The 19,957-nt window shown below is 42.1% G+C and overlaps 1 protein-coding gene across 1 annotated transcript in view; it reads right to left on the bottom strand.

Moving 5' to 3' along the window:
• Positions 1–19,957, bottom strand: part of USP13 (ubiquitin specific peptidase 13) — a 106,631-nt gene that overhangs the window by 55,121 nt on the left and 31,553 nt on the right. Inside the window, exon 3 of the mRNA XM_070753674.1 lies at positions 12,016–12,076. Within this exon, the coding sequence (XP_070609775.1) occupies positions 12,016–12,076 (61 nt within the window). The remainder of the gene's footprint in view (positions 1–12,015; positions 12,077–19,957) is intronic.

Below are 19,957 nucleotides of genomic sequence, written 5' to 3'. Positions count from 1 at the left end.
ATTATTTTGATGGCCATTCTGAAGGATATCTAGCAACATCTGATGAGTCATTCATTAATCAATTAGAAAGGACTAATTATTTAATCCAATATCACTGGGTTCTCTGGACTAGAAATCCACTTCTCCACCTTAACAGAAAAGCAGAGTTGCTGTTCAAGCAGGAGACAAATGGTTGTCCAACCTCTTCTTAAAAACCTTCAGTGTTGAAGCATCCACAACTTCTGGAGGCAAGCTGTTCTACTGATTAATTGCTCTAACTGTCTAATTGGTTCCAAAATGGTTATCTTTTTGATTAGTCTGTATCCATCGCTTCTTGCTCTGCCTTCAGATGCTTTGGACAAATCCCCTTCTTCTTTGTGGCAGCCCTCAAATATAGCAATAGCATTTAGCAACAGCATTTAGCTTTTATATACCGCTTCATAGTGCTTTTACAGCCCTCTGTAAGCGGTTTAAAGAATCAGCATATTGCCCCCAACAATCTGGGTCCTCATTTTACCCACCTCGGAAGGATTGAAGTCTGAGTCAACCTTGAGCCGGTTGTGAGATTTGAACTGCTGAACTACAGATAGCAGTTAACTGAAGTAGCCAGCAGTGCTGCACGCTACCCACTGCGCCACCGCTGCTCTATATTTTGATGAAATATTGGAACATTACTATGTTACCCTTAGTGCTTCTTTTCATTAAACTAGACATACGCAATTCCTGCAACCGTTCTTCATGTGTTTTAGTCTTCCCTCCATTTGTGATGAAACAGTAGAAGTAGCCCTATGAGTGTATGTACTGTATATTTCCACATTATATATATAGAAATAGATAGTTCTCCAGAAGATTGTTTTTACACTTGTATGACCCAGAAGTTATTTTGAATAAAGGCTTCTTTTCCAACGTTGGCAAGCTCCTCAAAATGCCTACAGTCTCATTCCGTTTCTTCTTTCGCAGATGTTCCACTGCCATCAGCGCATTTCATTAAAAGGAATTCAGAAATGCCAAAAAAGAAGAGAATAGAAATGCCAAAAAAGAAGAGAATATTTGTGGCTCAGAATTGAACTGTCAAATCTTTGGCATTCTCTGAGCATGGCTGTTGGCTTATAAATGTTTCATTACCCAACTAGGTACCAATCTCAGACACAAACCAGGTAATGAAACATCTGGTAAGTCCTTCTTTCCCTTGTGGTGGTCTTGCCCCAAAGCGAAACGATTTTGGAACACAATATAGTGATACCTTATCTTACAAACTTAATTGGTTCCGGGATGAGGTTCTTAAGGTGAAAAGTTTGTAAGATGAAACAATGTTTCCCATAGGAATCAATGGAAAAGCTATTAATGCGTGCAAGCCCAAAATTCACCCCTTTTGCCAGCCGAAGTGCCCGTTTTTGCGCTGCTGGGATTCCCCTGAGGCTCCCCTCCATGGGAAACCCCACCTCCTGTTGCCAGCGAAGTGCCAGTTTTTGCGCTGCTGGGATTCCCCTGCTGAGATTCCCCTGCAGCATCACAAAAACACGGAAGTCCAGAGGTGGGGTTTCTCATGGAAGGGAGCCTCAGGGGAATCCCAGCAGCGCAAAAACGGGTGCTTCGCTGGCAACGGACGTCCAGAGGCGGGGCATCCCAGTGGTGGCGGTTGGTTTGTAAGGTGAAAATAGTTTGTAAGAAGAGGCAAAAAAATCTTAAACCCCGGGTTTGTATCTCGAAATGTTTGTATGATGAGGCGTTTGTAAGACGAGGTATCACTGTACATAGGCAGCTATCAGAAATTACAAAGGAGGAAATTGGATTTACCCCTGAAGGCATGCTATTAAGGAATTTGGAAGAAAAAAAACTCCAAAAACTCAGAAAAAACTCAATATCTAATAACACATATAATAATTGTAGCTAGAATATCCTATGCCCAATTATGGAAAAATGAAAGGACCCCATCGAAAAACAACACTGTAAACAAAATCTACAAATGCGTAGAAATGGACAAAATGACTATGAAATTAAGAGAATAAACAAAAAAGAATTTGATGAGACATGGAACAATTGGTATAAATGGATTGAGGATAGAAACAAACTATTATGATACAATGTGTTAATGTACAGAAAAACAGGTAAACATATGAACACGATATAGATAATGTTTAAGGGAACACAAAGACAGATGGATAAATAGAGAAAGCCATTGACATACCTACCTCTCTATCTACCTGTTATGCCTATCTATTGATACCTCTGCACATTTATAATTGTATGTATCTACTATCTATTCATCTTAATTACCATACCTATCTTATTTTCTTGAATGAAATACATTGAATATAGATACGTAAATAAGAAATATAATGAAATGGGCTGTGATCTGTAAAAGACTATTGTGATGTATATTAATTTTTAATCTGTAAAAATTAATAAATAAACATTGGGTAAGTCAATGTTTATGGAGAGTGTCAATCACCCAGGTCATGGTTTTCCCAAAGTTATTTTTCCAAAAAGAAACTGGAAACTTTGTTAGGGGTTTTTTTTCTTGAAAACATATTGCTTCTCATCCAAGAAGCTTTTTCAGTTCTGAACTGAAGAAGTGTCTTGGATGAGAAGCAAAACATTTTTAAGGAGGAAAAAAAGCTTTTTGGAAAAAGGGCTTTGGGACATCTGTAAGCAAAGCTCAGAAAGCATCAACTCCTCCATGGATTTAACCTGGTTATGACCCACAAAGCCCTACATTGCTTAGAACCAGACTACCTTCTGGACCATCTCCTGCCTCATGCACCCCAGCGCCTGGTTAGGTCCAACAGAGTTGGCCTTCTCCAGGTCCCGTTGGCCAGACAATGTCGGCTGGTGGGGCCTAAGGGAAGAGCCTTCTCTGTGGTGGCTCCAGTCCTCTGGAACGAACTCCCTCTCGAGATCCGTACCGCCCCCTCCCTCCTGGTCTTTCGTAAAGCTCTGAAGATCCACCTCTGCTGGAGGGCATGGGGACCGTGAGTGACGAGATTGTTTCCGGCCAATATTATGAATGATTGAATTGGATGAATGTGGGTGACGGAACATGGGGGTTTTCTAGATTTTTTTTTAGTAATTTTGTATAGTTCTTTTCAAAAATAATTGTATTTCTTACATATATTGTTATGTACGCCATCCGGAGTCGCCTTGAGAAGGACGGCATAGAAATCAAACAAACATACATACATACATACATACATACATACATACATACATACATACATACATTTAGAGAGATAGAACATAACCATTACAGTATTGTACAGTGGTCCCTCAATTTTTGCGGGTTCAAACTTCACGAAACGTCTATACCACGGTTTTTCAAAAATATTAATTAAAAAATACTTTGCTGTTTTTTTCCCTATACCATGGTTTTTCCCACCCGATGACGTCATAGGTCATCGCCAAACTTTCATCCGCCTTTAATAGTTTTTTAAAAAAATAAACTTTAATAAATAAACATGGTGAGTAATAATCTAAATGGTTGCTAAGGGAATGAGAAATTGCAGTTTAGGGGTTTAAAGTGTTAAGGGAAGGCTTGTGATACTGTTCATAGCCAAAAATAGTGTATTTACTTCTGCATCTCTACTTCGCGGAAATTCAACTTTCGCGGGCGGTCTCGGAACGCATCCCCTGCGAAAATCGAGGGAACACTGTAATACTAAGTCGCATAGAAACGAAAGTCAATGGATAGATGATAGATGTTCTTATTGAAGAAAAGCAGTAACACATAATCATAAAGGATTACTTGGGAAAATATATACAACAATAAAATATGTGTTAAGATAAAGAAAGGTATAGGTAGGTTAGTTTTGCTTTACAGTTGTTTTAATAATTTTAATCTGTTTATTATTTTTACTTTTTAAAATATTTTGAAGTATGTAATAAATAAAATATAAACTTTACAATTTTTGGAAGGGGAAGGGTAATATAGCCTGCATGATAAATCATTGAAGTATATATGAAATTAATTTGTTAATGAGAAAAAAGCATGTACTAATTTATATACTTGAGACAAATTATAGTCTGGTGTATAATTATAATATAAATATAGTGACTTTAATGCTAATATAACACTAATATCTGTATATACTATTGATTTAATTTAATTTTCTTTTGATTTTCTTCTGTGTTTTCTCTTTTAAAAGTGGAAAATTAATAAAAATATTTACAGTGATCCCTCGTTTTTCGCTGGGGATGTGTTTCAAGACCACTCCGTGAAGTAGAGGAAAGATATTTTTTTATGCATTTAACGAGTATTTGGACTTTTAAAACCCACCCTTTGCATTAAACAGTCATTCTATAATGTTTCTCAGCTGGAACTACATGTGATATACTACCAGTGTCTTTAATAGAGTACAGTAGTACTGTAGAAGAATTTTATGAATTTTTAATGGATTTAAAATTTTCAATGGATTTAATGGATTTAATCCCCCTTTGAAATCCCATGAAGTAGGGAATCTGCAAAAGATGAACCGCGAAGTAACGAGGGATTTCTGTAAAAAGAAAATAAATAAAGAAGGAAAGAAGGAAGGAAGGAAGGAAGGAAGGAGAGAGACAGAGACGGAGAGAAAGGAAGGAAGGAAGGAAGGAAGGAAGGAAGGAAGGAGACAGAGAGAAATGAAGGAAGGAAGGAAGGAGAGAGACAGAGACAGAGAGAAAGGAAGGAAGGAAGGAAGGAGAGAAACAGAGACAGAGAGGAAGGAAGGAAGGAAGGAGAGAGACAGAGACAGAGAGAAAGGAAGGAAGGAAGGAAGGAAGGAAGGAAGGAAGGAGAGAGACAGAGACAGACAGAGAGAAAGAAAGGAAGGAAGGAAGGAAGGAAAGAAAGAAAGAAAGAAAGAAAGAAAGAAAGAAAGAAAGAAAGAAAGAAAGAGGTGCTAATGTCAAGAGTAGAGACTATTTCCCGTCTAAGGGGCTGGAAGCTCTCCGAAGCTGAATCAGAATTCTCAATTAAAACTGGTGGCGTCTTCTACAGAGACGCCACCAAATGACACGAGAAAAGAGAAGAGGCCACAGCAGGCAAAGCAAAATAAGGCCTGCTGGCAGCCCACAAAGAGTGAGGTGACGCAGGGGCCAGGCGCAGGAGAGAGGGGATGGGGAAGCTGTTATTTTGGGGCAAGCTCTCAATGGGGTGGGTGGGATTTTCTTCGGTCTACCATCTGACCAAGCTGAACAGCGAGCGTCACTCCCCGGTGTTAGGACGATGACAAACGTTCGTTGCCATCTGACTGAAAACAGCAGCTGCAACTTCAGCTTCAGGCAGACGGCCGAAACCCTGGAGTTAGCTGACCGGCTGGGAGGGGGGAAAGGAAAAGAAAGGCTGCGCCAACAGGCATGTCCAGATCAGGTTTAAACGTTGCTAAGTGAATGTGCTAATTATAGCGGGATTATTAGATCCCCAATTGGGCTGCCAAAAAAGAGGACTTGTTGCATTCAAGGAAGGGGAGAAGGGAAAGGAAGATACACCCAGGATCAGTTGGGATCACCGTTCCAGTAGCGGAAATAATAATAATAATAATAATAATAATAATAATAATAATAATAATAATATATTAGATTTGTATGCCGCCCCTCTCCGAGAACTTGGCGCAGCTCACAATAATAATAACAAAGTACAAATCCAATATCTAAAAACACAATTTAAAAACCTTATTAATAAAATAATCACACAACCCAATCAAACCATACATAAAACAGTAGTTAGGGGAGGTGTCAATTTCACCATGCCTGGCGGCAAAGGCGAGTTTTCAACAACGTACGAAAGGCAAGGAGGGTGGGGGCAGTTCTGATCTCCGAGGGGAGTTGGTTCCAGAGGGCCGGGGCCGCCACAGAGAAGACTCTTCCCCTGGGCCCTGCCAGACGACATTGCTTAGTCGACGGGACCCGGAGAAGGCCTTTAGTGACTTTAGTGACCATCTGTGATGTTACAACAACACTGGGGGGGGGGGTCACAGAAGTGACTCATGATCGTTTTTCACACTTAGGACTGTTGCAGCATCCCGGTGGTCACTTGATCGAAATTCGGACCTTAGACAACCAGCATCTATTTTATGACGATTGCAGTGTCTCAGGGATGGTATGATCCATTTCTGAGAAGACCTTTTCACAAACAAAAGTCAAAGGGAAAGACAGGTTCTCTTAACAACCGGGATACTAACTTAACACAGCAGTGACTCACTTAACACTTGTGGAAAGAAAGGCTGTAAAATGAGGCAAAACTGTCTTACTTAGCAACGGAAATTTAGGGCTCAGTTAACTTATGTCCATAAGTCAAGGGTAAGAAAAAATAGCCAGGGATTATGAACCAAAGCCTGCAAAGTGGCCATCATACTGCCATTTTTAATATGCCAAAAGAGGCTCATTATTATTAATTACAGCTGCCCGCTCTTGTAGACTCTTAAAACATATTACACACACACTTACTCTATTAAACCCATAGAGAATAAGCACATTAATTGCATTACATTAATCATACTCAACTACATTAATTATACTCATATCAACTTTAGCCCAAGAGAGCCTGCATTTTGGCAGTATTTCTCTCTCGGTCTGAAGAACATTGCCCTATTGTAAGGAAACAATTCTCAACTAGATGCAAGAATTATGGGCTTTAATTTCCAGCCGAGACCATGAACTATAAATAGAGGTAGATTACTGTTGTGCGTGCTCCACCTCTGCTAATGTCAGATTCTGAGGAGGATGAGCCAGGCCCCTCTGGATACCCTGGGCCAGTGGGGTTACCAGCTGATGCAGAGGGGGTAATGGAGTAATAGACCTTGATGTACCTGAGGAACCACCAGAGGGGGCAGATATGTCAATGTGGGATTGGTCACAGTCTGAGGAGGAGGAAGACATTAGAGTGGATGAGCCACTCTTAGATGCTAGATTCAGGAGGTTACAAAGCAGACAACAACACTTGTATGGTAAAAGGAAGTAATTTTGTAGCTTTAACTCTAGGGGTTTTTGTCAGAAATAAGTTCATTTCTGAAGGTAATATCACAATGCAAGTACAGTGATACCTCGTCTTATGAACCCCTCTTCATACAAACTTTTCATGATAGGAACCCAGTGTTTAAGATTTTTTTGCCTCTTATTCCGAACTATTTTCATCTTACGAACCTGAGCAGCCGCCCCTGGGATGCCCCGAAGCGATGGGAATTCCCTGAGGCTCCTCTCCTTGGGATTCCTTTCATTTTTGCCAGCACTGCTTTGAATCCCAGCAACAAACTCCCCCCTTCCAAACTGCATGGGGAAAAGACTCATAGAGCTCAAGAGAGGAAAAAGCTGTGGGTGAAATGAGCAGAACGGGGGTGGGCAAAAACGGGAGGGACTCATGGAGCTCAAGACAGGAGAAAGCTGTGGGTGAAATGAGCAGAATGGGGTGGGAAAAAACAGGAGGGAAAGGCCCATGGAGCTCAAGAGAGGCTCTTTTTGCCTTCTTTCGTTGGGACTGCCACCTCTTGCCACCTCTGGCTGTCCCTCCCCCCACTCCGTTCGACTCAGCTTCGTCTGCCCGCCGTTTTTGGTTTTTTTTAAGCCTTAATGTTTTAGATTTTCCTAATGGGCTTGCACACATTACAGTGATCCCCCGATTATCGCGAGGGTTCCGTTCCAAGACCCCTCACAATAATCGATTTTTCGGGATGTAGTGGTGCGGAAGTAAAAACACCATCTGCGCATGCGCGCCCCTTTTTCCATGGCCGCTCATGCGCAGATGATGTTTTTACTTCCGCACCTGGGAAGACCCAGCAGCTGAGGAGCCGCCTGCCTGCCCGCTTGTCCGCCGCTTTTCAGCTTGTCCGCCGCTTGTCCGCTTGTCCGGCGCTTTTCAGCTTGTCCGCCGCTTTTCCGTTTGTCTGGCCGCCGCTTTTCTTGTCCGGCCGCCGCTTTTCCGCCGCTTGTCCAGCCGCCGCTTGTCCGCCGCTTTTCCGCTTGTCCGGCCGCCGCTTGTCCGCCGCTTTTCCGCTTGTCCGGCCGCCGCTTTTCTGCTTGTCCAGCCGCCGCTTTTCTTGTCCGCCCGCCGCTTGTCCGCCGCTTGTCCGGCCGCCGCTTGTCCGCCGCTTGTCCGCTTGTCCGGCCGCCGCTTTTCTTGTCCGCCCGCCACTTGTCCACCCGCCGCTTGTCCACCGCTCTGGGAGTTGAAGACCCAGGGAAGGTTCCTTCGGCCGCCTATCAGCTGATCTGCTCGGCAGCGCAGTAGCAGCGAGGAGCCGAAGATGGGGTTTCCCCGTTGCCCACGCAAAGGGGAAACCCCATCTTCGGCTCCTCGCTGCTACTGCGCTGCCAAGCAGATCAGCTGCTAGGCGGCCGAAGGAACCTTCCCTGGGTGCCGCCCGCCGCTCGAGAGCAAGAGGGGGAGAGATAGAGAAAGAGAGAGAAGGAAAGAAAGAGATGAGAGAGGGAGGAAGAGAGTGTGAGAGAGGAAGAAGCAAGATAGAGAAAGAGAGAGAGAAAGAAAGATGAGAAAGGAAGGGAGTGACGTCATCGGGTGAAAAAATCGCGATATAGCATTTCGCAAAGATCGAGATCGCGAAACTCGTGGGATCACTGTATTGGCTTTTCCATTGATTCCTATGAGAAACATTGTTTTATCTTATGAACTTTTCACCTTACGAACCTCGTCCTGGAACCAATTAAGTCCGTAAGACGAGGTATTACTGTAAATGGTTTGTAACCATGGGAGAGGCTGATGTAAGCCATAATCAGCACGGAATCATGAGTTTGCTAATTGTGCTGCAACCTGATTGGCTGTATCCTATATAAAAAGGAACACCCTTGCAGGGTGTGGTTTGTTCCAGAGTGGTTTGTTACAGAGAGTGTTTTGATACTGAGTGGTTTGTGATAGAGTGGTTTGTAATTTAGTGGTTAGTGCTTAGTGGTTGCAGTGGTGGATATTATAAGAGTTATATACTAGTATTGTATGATAGTTTATTTAGAGAAGCAGTTTGATAAAAGAGAAGTAAATATATTTTTACAAGAAAGTCTGCTGCTGTGTTTCATTGAAGAGTTCAATTAAGTATAGTGGTTAACTTGGTGGGTTAACTTCTGTGTGTGCAAAACTATCACTCTGTCCAACAGGTTATGGGCCAAGTAGCTCTGCCCAACAGATTTGCTGACCACTCCCAGCAGGTATAAAAGCAAAGGATCTTGGGAAGTTCTAGGTGGAGTTTCGATGTTGATTACATGGATGTTGTGTAACATCTGGGGTTCTAGAAAATGCCCCCCAAAAGACCTGATTTCTGCTTTGCAAAAGTTCTTTGCTAGAAGCCGCCAGCCTCTCATAATGTGGTGAGCTGTATTTTATATTCTCTGACTCATTGTTTTATCTTGCTGGAATGCAATTAGGCCTGAAGCTGGTGCCTTTCCCGGAAGCTTATCTGATAACTTCGCAGCAGAGAAAAATATCCCCTGAATGTTTAAAACCTGCATTCTGCTTGTAAAATGCTGGGATTTTTTCAAATAAGGAGTGTAAATCAAAGCTTCATTCATGGGTTTTAACCATTTGTTTCAATCTGAAAAGCCTGGGATAGAAGAGTTACAGATTGCTTTATTGCCAGTTCTGGAGGGTTGTGCAATGAAGGGACTCTGAAAGGGTATTGGGCAATTCCTATTGTGGCTAATGGCTTTTGTCCTGTGTTAGCTCTTGGGTGAGGGGCTGCTTATTCTAATCCTACCATTCTGTTTTTGTTAGCTGTCAAACTTTGCTGCAAGGGGTTTCGCAATATCCTGTCTTGAACGGGTGTCTGCTGGCAGTATTTGCTTTGCTTATGGATGGAGCCATCTAGACAGTTGGCTTCCTCTTTTCAATAAGCTCTTTATGTCTTAAATGCTGGCATCTGCGGTGGACTATTAAGAAAGACTGCTTTCTGCCTCTAAAAACATGTTTCTTCATTTCTCTTTTAGGGAAATATAATATAACGTAATATAATGTAATATGCTGCCTTTTTTAATATTTCCCCAAAATATTTCATTCTTGGGATAGTGGCACTTTTCACAGTATGACTATCTCCTGGCTAATTCCTAGCAACTTGTAACTCCACATCCCATTGATGTGAGTAGGCTTCAAGACAATGGGACCAATCAATCATCAGAGCATCCCTGGTGATAATTAGATAATCAGAAGAAAAACTTCCTGAACTCTACGCAAGCTTTTATTTGAATACATGAAAAACCAAACTAAAATATAGCATTGGGGTTTTTTTCCAGCACTCTTTCTCTACTTCAGTGTTTCCCAACCTTGGCAACATGAAGATATCTGGACTTCAACTCCCAGAATTCCCCAGCCAGCATTCGCTGGCTGTGGAATTCTGGGAGTTGAAGTCCAAATATCTTCAAGTTGCCAAGGTTGGGAAACACTGCTCTACTTAATTGGTGGGTGTGATAATACTTCCTGAAAAACCTGGAAGGTTTTTTTTTCCCCACAGCTTGAGAAGATTAAATCTGTCACCCCCTTTTTTTTTCTGCACTGCAGCTGTTGCTCTTTAGGAAAATTCCAAAGAATTAAAGCAGCCAGCAAACTCCTTCTTTGTTATTTAACCTCAGGACCCAGGAGCATTGTTGTCTAGACTTAATCTTACTATTTGAGAATTGTGGGTGCATTTCTGCCTTTAGGGGCTTCTTTAGAACCACAAATTTTCTGAGATATACATTTTTCTCCAAAAATAAGATGGGGTCTTATTTTCTTTTGCAGCCCAAATTAAGCACTTCTTCTGCTTGCTGGTGGCAATAAATAACAAGGGTGATAACTAAAACGGATAACTTACAAGCACAAACATGCACATTATAGTGACCTCTATCAACTTACACCCTACTGATTTCAGAAAAGCAAATGTGGATTTATAAACACCGCATTTAATCCCGACAAAAGCCACCAAATTCTCAGCACTGAGAAAGATAGAAAATGTGTTTATTAAATTTATTAAATTGAATATAGGTATATACAGTATATAGTAGAATATTAAGAAATTAAAAGGATAAGGTTTTTAGATTGAATAAGTGATTTTAATTATTTTATAATATTGTTATAATAGATATAAAGAAGTAGATTAAAAACACTATAATCATAGAGGTTTTTTGTAATTTTAGAAATTTTAAATGCAATTTTTCTTATTTGTTTAATTAATTGACTTTAACTACGGTAGTTTAATTATAATATCAAAATGATATTTTAGAAATAAATCGAAAAAAATTATAGTTATGAGAACTCATTTGAGTTATATGAATTATTTATTTATTTATTTATTACTTAGATTTGTATGCCGCCCCTCTCTGAAGACTCGGGGCGGCTCACAACATGTAGAAACAAATCATAAGTAAACAGACAAATTTAAAAATATTTAAATATTTAAAAAACCCCATATGCTAACAGACGCACACACAGACATACCATGCATAAATTAAACATGCCCAGGAAACATAGAGGTAAAATTAATAAGAATGTAGAATATTATAAATTGTATTTCTGTATTGATCTGACTAGAGTTAGATTTTTCTTTTTTGTATTAGTTAGACTTCTATGACGAGCGGAGCAATGGTAGCTCCTTTAAATGTTAAATGTTGTCTGTCTTGTCTGTTTAAAGAAAAACAATAAAAATATTTTTAAAAAAGAAAAGAAAATGAGTTATTGATTTATTCAGAACAAAGAAGTTGTGTTCAACAAGCAAAGACCGACTCAAGAGTCGGAAGTTAGCCTCTCCCACTCTTTCTGTGGGACCTTTTCAGCAACACAAAGAAAGGATTCATAATTAAATTTACTAAGTCATGCAAAATGTTTGTAGGGTACAGCAAGTGGGGCGGGGAACAAACAGTACATAAATGATAAATTGTCAACGCAATAATGGAATCCCTCCACAGGACTGCAGCTTATAAAGTGATTTTTTTTTAATTTAAAAAAATTATACACTTTTATAAAATTTAAAAGCCTCCCCCATCAGCTATAGAATTTGCACTTAACCCAGTGTGAATCAAAACTCAAGACATAAAAACGCATGCACCTAGGTTAGTTAGAAGAAGGATGTGAAAACAGCTCTTTTACAATACCTAAAAATAGCTTGGTGTTTCTCCTTTTTGGTAAAGCTCCACCAGATGCCCCTGTTACCTTCTGAAAAGAAAGAAAGAAAGAAAAAATAGATAAAAAAGAAGAGGAAGAGGAGGAAGAGGAAGAAGAAAGGGTTTTCTTTTTAAAAAAATCTAATGTTGCTACAGAGTCCCCAACCAACCAACCAAATATTCAGGGGGGGGAATGGAACCCACATAAAAGCAGTTTGCATTGATACTCTAGGGCAGTGTTTCCCAACCTTGGCAACTTGAAGATATCTGGACTTCAACTCCCAGAATTCCCCAGCCAGCATTCGCTGGCTGGGGAATTCTGGGAGTTGAAGTCCAGATATCTTCAAGTTGCCAAGGTTGGGAAACACTGCTCTTGGACAGAGGTAGGGAAAGTTGGCTCTTGTATGACTTGTGGACTTCAACTCCCAGAATTCCTCAGCCAATCATGCTAGCTCAGGAACTCTGGGAGTTGAAGTCCACATGTCATAGAAGAGCCAACTTTGCCTACCCCTGATCTAGGGTAAAATGGATACTATTATTACTAGAAATTGGTTGTATTGCACCACACAGAATTGTAATAAAAAGCAAATTCCAAACAAACAATAGAATCACTAGTTAATCATTGCACATTGTTGATAGCGTAGTGATGGCATACAGATGCTAAGACCTAACAGAGATTTAAAAGGAAGTACAGTGGTACCTCAAGATACGAACCCCTCGTCTTACGAACAACTCGTGATACGAACCCGGGGTTCAGAAAATTTTTGCCTCTTCTTACGAACTTTTTTCGAGTTACGAACCTGCGTTCGGAGACTGCTGGGAAGCCGCGCGGCTGTTTTAAAAGGTAACAGCCGGGCGGCGGGGCTTCCCAGAAGCCTCCCGAACGCCGGTTCGTAACTCGAACAAAGTTCGTAAGAAGAGGCAAAATTTTGCTGAACCCCGGGTTCGGTTCGGGAGGTTGCTGAGAAGCCCCCAGGCCAGCTGCGACCTTTTAAAACACCCACGCCGCTTCGCAGCTGTCTCCCGAAGCCGAACGCGGAAGTTCGGCTTTAGCGTTCGGCTTCAGGAGACAGCTGCGAAGCGGTGCGGGTGTTTTAAAAGGTGACAGCTGGCCTGGGGGGCTTGCCAGCACCCCCCCGAACCCCGAACCCAGGTTCGGGGGGGTGCTGGGAAGCCCCCCAGGCCGGCTGTCACCTTTTAAAACAGCTGGAAAGCCGTTTTTTTGCGGGGGGGGGTTTTGGTTGCACGGATTAATTGACTTTACATTGTTTCCTATGGGAAACAATGTTTCGTCTTACGAACCTTTCGTCTTACGAACCTCCTCCTTGCACCAATTAAGTTCGTATCATGAGGTATTACTGTATTCCAACAGGTTCAGATTCATTTTTTCCTGAAAAGGTAGCCTTTATTTTTACTTACCTGCTTTTTAAACAAAGCAGAGTTCAGTCTTCTACAACCCAGTTGCCCTCAAAATACGTGGACTTCCAACAATCAGAATTCCACAGATACCCCTTGCTAAAAATAATGCATGCAAATTCCACACATTTGAAGGGCATTCATATTGCAGAAGGTTGTTCTACTCAATGTACATTTGTGGCCAAATAGAAAAATCAAGTGCTACTAATGCCCTAATGCAGGGGTAGGCAAAGTTGGCTCTTCTATGACATGTGGACTTCAATTCCCAGAATTCCTGAGCCAGTCATGCTAGCTCAGGAATTCTGGGAGTTGAAGTCCACATGTCATAGAAGAGCCAACTTTGCCAACCCATGCCCTAATGCATTGATGGCAAATGTATGGCACACATGCTAATGCAGAGCCATCTCTCCAGGTACACCAGCCGTCCAGCAAAGGCCTGCCGTCTTCGGTGCTACTGGTGTGCCCTCCAAAGCTGCTGTGGGCATGCATGATTCTGAAGGGCATGCACGCACCCATCACATGAGATTTGCCTTCTGCACAGAAGCAGAAAATCAGTGAAAACCACTGAAATCTCACTCACGAAAGTATCTTAGTGTGATATTTTGCCTGCTGTGCATGCACAGAAGCCAAATCTCACACGGGGCAAATGTGCACAAGTCAGGGGCGCACAGCTGCGCATGCATCCCAAAAATCGCTACTGGAATGTAGCATTTTGCTGTTCTGGTAGCAGGCCATCACTGCAGTCGTTGCCTTTTGGTTTTCTGGGTTCCAATCAGGGGTGGGCAGCAGGCAGGATGGGGTGGAACAGAGTTCCACTGGCAGAAATGAAGATGTGTGCGCAGTTCCAGCTGATTGGCAGCTGTCACTTCCTGGATTACTGGTCTCGGCTCAACTCTCCTTTTTTGCTGAACTCCTTGCTTTTTTCCTCTTTCCTCCTTCCTGGCCTCGGACGAGCTTCCCTCTCTCCTACCTGGCTCCCCTCCAGCCTCACACGGCTACCTCCTGTCTGAAATGCAAGCAGAAGGTGTGGGTGGAAGCAGCGCTGGCAGCATTTATGCTTATGGCAGCACCCATTCACCTAGCTACCCAGCCTGAGGCAGGGGGGGCGACCCAGGAAATAGAGCGCAGGAAACGCGAAGCAAATTGTCACCCCAGCGAGCGACACTGATAAGGTTGAAAGTCAAGGACTTAATAGTTCACTTGAACAATGATGATCGTTCAAGCACTCCACCTAATCACATGGCTGGCAAGCCACTCCTACCCAGTCACATGACCATTAATCCACACCCACAAAATAAGCCACACCCATAGTGTGGCAGTAAAAATTTTGGCTGCCCATTACTCGTTCCAATACACACATGCGCGCCGGCCAGCAGGAGCACCAGAAACCAGAAGAGCAGCTCCCTGGCACACACATGGGTATGCTGGAAACCAGAAGACCAGGTGACCAGCGCGCATGCACATGCTGGAAAACGGGATGCTCAGCTTCCCAGTGCACACATGCCCAGTAGTCACCTGGTCTTCCAGTTTCTGGCGTTCACCCATTACTGTGTGCTCCAGTGGTAGATTCTAAATTAGATTGCCACTAGTTTGTGTGCATGCTCTCGACACTTCTGTGCATGCAGAGAAGCTTCTGCATATGCGGAGAAGCAGCCTGAGTGGGTGGGCAGAGCTTCCCACCACCACCGATACCGGTTCTAAGAACCAGTCAAACTGGGAGCAACCCAGTGCTGGTGCCCTCCCATTTCAGCACTCGCTGCCTAAAAGATTTGCCAATAATGCCCTAATGTGTTATAAAATATGATTGTTAGTCATATGATCCATTCATGTGAAGGCACAGAAAGCATTCATACCATGCACCAACCTTTCTCAAATCCATGTTGGCTCAGGATGATAAACTTTGCAATTCAATACAGTAAGAGAACCTCAGGTTGAAGAATTTCCTTTCCTGTCTCCTCTAAAAAATCATGGGAACTGAGGCTCAACTTATCCTGCCACCAAACAGTGGTCACCACCGTGCTTTTGATGGGAGTATGACAAATGTAATGCATTGGGGGGGAAAATGGGTAAGCGTTCCCTCTCCTGATGGAGCCTTCTCTAGCCTGGGATACTCCAGATAAACAGACCTCCAAGATCCCTTCCAACTCTGTTGTTCTGTTATTCTGTTGGGATTACTTGGAGCATACTCACTAAAATTCAGAGCATTGCATTTCATCACATCTGGGCAGGACTAACATAGCGAAGACTATCCTGAAACATAAAATCTGGATCATAAGCTCCAAAAATACCATCACTTTTTGGAATATATATATATATATACAGTAATACCTCGTCTTACAAACTTAATTGGTTCCAGAAGTAGGTTCGTAAGGTGAAAAGTTCGTAAGATAAAACATTGTTTCCCATAGGAAACAATGTAAAAGCGATTAATGCGTGCAAAGGGGAAAAAATTGCAAAATGTCACCTTTTAAAACAGCCGGGGGGCTTCTCGGCATTCGGCTTCAGGAGGCCGCCAAGAAGCACCGCCGCCCAGCTGTCACCTTCTGAAGTTCGGGTTCGGGTTCTGGAGGCCGCCGAGAAAGACCCTCCTTATTTTGTGAATTAATCTATAGGTTCATACAAAAAGAACCTGAACCTTAGCCTTTTAGAGCAAGTGCCTCTAACCCTGGCAACTTTTAAGACATGTGGATTATAACTTCCAGAATACCCAAGCCATTGGAAATTCTGAGAGTTGACGTCCATCAGTCTTAAAATTGCTATGGTTGGACACCCCTGATTTAGAGCTTTAAAGGGAATAATCACACATTTATATTTTGCCAAGAAACAAATTGGCATCCAGTACAGTGCCTTAAGAATAGACACAGCATTTCCTTTTGAATTTTGCTCCAGATCCACCAGCCACCAAATTATTTTATCAACCAAAGTTTCCGGACAAGATACGGGCCTTCTCTTTATGTTAGTCAACCTATGACATAAATAGCACACTCTTAAGGCCATGTTTTAAGGCTATGAATTAAGGCCGCCCCAAGTCTACGGAGATGGGCAGCATACAAATCTAATAAATAAGCAAGCAAGCAAGTAAATAAATAAATAAATAAATAGTTTTCTAAGAGAGTGATGTAACTAATGCACTAATGAAAGGTGATAATGTTTCTGCTTGTGGCCTCTAATTGGGAAACCTGAGAAGAATTGACAATATAATCCTGTTACCACATCTAATAAAATCTAATCCAATTTAATCCAAATCTAATCCAATTCCAATCCTTTATTATTAGTAGTATGTCAACTATATTCAATCTACTTTACAAACCTGCAAACTACCCTAAGTGGAAAGTATTTAATTTAATGTACACACACCTATACTTAATACAATATGTATTGGGTGTGTGGGTGTGTGGGGGTGGGGGTGAAGGTCTTGGCATATTCGAGGTCCTTCCCGTGTAAGTTTCAGAGATTCCTGGCAACGTTTCGACAAGGTCCCACTCAAAATATTGCCAGGAATCTCTGAAACTTACACAGGAAAAAACTGGAATATGCCAAGCCCTTTATACCTGTACCCGTGAAAATCTACAAGTGTGTGTGTGTATTTCAAATCCCAGTTAAGGTATCGCTAACTGATGAGGCCAGAACAAGGCTGAAATAGATCTATCCTAGTCTCCCTTAATTTTCAAATTCAGCAAAAACATGTTACACATACAGAATATAGTGTGTCGGCTATGAATAAATTAATTAACTGCCTTGGAAATGGCCCTGGGTTGGGCTGAGAGATAAAAGGAAGCATTAAGCTCCTCCCATATTTGGGTATACCAGGGTGATTCAACAGAAAAAAACCATATAGCACTTTCCTGGTACAAAGCTGAAAGGATGAGATCCCATAGCCTAGAGGTTAATTCTCTGCTTTACAAGGCAAAGGCTGCAAGTTCAAATCCCAGTGAGGGTATGGCTAGCTGATGAAGCCAGAACAAGGCCAAAATAGATCTATCCTAGTGTCCTTTCATTTTAAAATTCAGCAAAAACATGGACTACTATAGATCTATTTTGGGCTTATTTGCCTTCATCAGGTAGCCACACCCTTACTGGGTTTTGAACCTGGGGCTATAACTTGTAGGGCAGAAACCTTAGCCTCTAGGCTACAGGCTCATTTCCTGTATCAGCTACAGGTATGAAGGTCTTGGCATATTCGGGTTTCTTCCCATGTAAGTTTCAGGGATTCCTGGCGACGTTTCAATGAGTTCCCACTCGTCATCTTCAGGCTGGTGCTTTTGGCTGTGTGCTTTGCTCGCCCAAAAGCACCAGCCTGAAGATGACAAGTGGGACCTCGTCGAAACGTCGCCAGGAATCCCTGAAACTTACACGGGATGAAACCCAAATACGCCAAGACCTTCATACCCACACACACACACACACACGTACACGAGGGTTGCCCAGAAAGTAATGCACAGTAATGGTACAAATGCGAAACTTTAGATATACAGTACATTATTTGAATTACTGTGCCACGCCCCTGTGCCAATAGGCATTGCCATCTTGTTTTTTGCTTTGGTGTATGTGCAGAAGCTTTTTTTAGTATTTTCTAATCGTGAGAGCAATCAACCAATGGATCAACTTGCCTCTGGAAGGCTCTCAAAAAGAGACTGGACAACTATTTATTTGAAATGGAGTAGGGCCTCCTGATCAAGCAGGGGTTGGACTAGAAGAATTGGAAGTTCCTTCCAATTCTGCTGCACGAATCCCAGCGACCAATTAGGTCCCACAAAGTGGGCCTTCTCCGGGTCCTGTCAACTAAACAATGCCAGTTGGCGGGCCCCAGGGGAAGAGCCTTCTCTGTGGCGGCCCCAACTCTCTGGAACCAGCTCCCCCCAGAGATTAGAACTGCCCCTACCCTCCTTGCCTTTCGTAAACTCCTCAAAACCCACCTTTGTCGTCAGGCATGAGTTGAATCGAAACATCTCCCCCGGGCCTATCCAATTTATGTATGGTATGACTGTATGTATGTTTGCTTAATAATGGGGTTTTTTAAATATTTTAAATTGTAAATTATTAGATTTGTTATGTATTGTTTTATTGCGCTGTGAGCCGCCCCAAGTCTACGGAGAGGGGTGGCATACAAATCTAATTAATAATAATAATAATAATAATAATAATAATAATAATAATAATAAGTGCTCTGAAGTGCTCTATTTCTGGTAATTTCCAGAAAGTTTGGGAGATCTACTTCCTACAAAGAAAATCAAAATCCAGCACAGGATTTTGCCCTGCACAATATGTAACTGAGTGTGTTGGGATCCCCCTGCCCAATCTCTTAAAGCTCCATTTGGCAGGATACAATCTTTCCTTTTTTAAGTTCCCAGAGAGATTTGTAAGTGGTTTGCTGCAAAACCATCAAAGCAATTTTTTATAACCAAAGTTGGATAGCGAGAGCTGCTGGTACCAGCTGCTACATAGCTGATCGTTGCAGGGAAATTATTTCTAACACAATTACAAAGTGCTTACAAGGATTCGAAACTGTACGTAGCAAGAAGCATTCAATATAAATGTCAAAACAGATAACAAAATACTCAGTATCTTCCCAAGCATGCCATAAACAGTGTTTAAATTTATACAATGCAGGCCGCCACTGCTGAATGAATCAAACACATAAATGGGCTGAGATTTATTGTCATGAACCATGAATCGCCAAAAACCTAGAATGTGGCATATCCAGATGACTTTAAATGCTGCTCACCAAACCAAAAAGAAAAAACATCACAGAGCAATTCTGCCTTCTTTATTCCTTCCCCATCTTTACTCTCATAACAAGCTTGGTTTTGCTTCTTAACCAAGAAGCTTTCTTCAGTTCCGACTAAATGGTAGAGAAGCATCTTGGATGAGAAATGAAATGCCTTCAAGCTAAAATAAAAAGGCCAGTTGCCTCTTAAAAACACCTTTGGGATAAACTTGTCAGGTGGATTGAGTGCTACCTCTTGTACATACTCCTGATCAGTTGGAGGATGATGAAGACATTGAGGACTCGGATTCAGATAGTATTTATGAATTAGTGGGGGGCCCGGGGTTACAGGTAGTAGAACAGGTGGGAGGCCAGCCACAGGATGGGGCTATGAGTTCAGGATCTAGCGAGGGAGAATCAGATGCTCTCTGGGTTAACCCTAAATTCAGAAGGGCCCAAAAACGTAGAGAACAGAGGTCTGGAAGAAGATATTATTATTATTATTATTATTATTTATTTATTTTTTTAATTGGATTTGTATGCCGCCCCTCTCCGTGGAATTAAGGAGAGGAATGGGTTAAATACTGTAGTGATGTATTTCGCACGTTAGGGGGTCAGTGGAGAAGAAGGGTGGAGTTTCAACATTGCCGAAGGGAAAATGGATGTGTTTTTGCTGCGCTAAAGTAAGCTAAAGTATTCTGTGTTGTTAACAGTCAGTTCTGCTGTTTTTCAAAGTCATGCTGTTAGGAAAATAAATCTTGTTAAGTGGAGCAGGAAAAGGAATGTGAGATATGCAGCTAAGAGAGATAA

The sequence above is a fragment of the Erythrolamprus reginae genome, chromosome 5 (assembly GCF_031021105.1).
Source record: "Erythrolamprus reginae isolate rEryReg1 chromosome 5, rEryReg1.hap1, whole genome shotgun sequence".
In the NCBI taxonomy this organism is placed as follows: domain Eukaryota; kingdom Metazoa; phylum Chordata; class Lepidosauria; order Squamata; family Dipsadidae; genus Erythrolamprus; species Erythrolamprus reginae.
The sequence above is the reverse complement of the archived record's forward strand: the minus strand, read 5'-3'. Positions and strand labels throughout refer to the sequence as shown.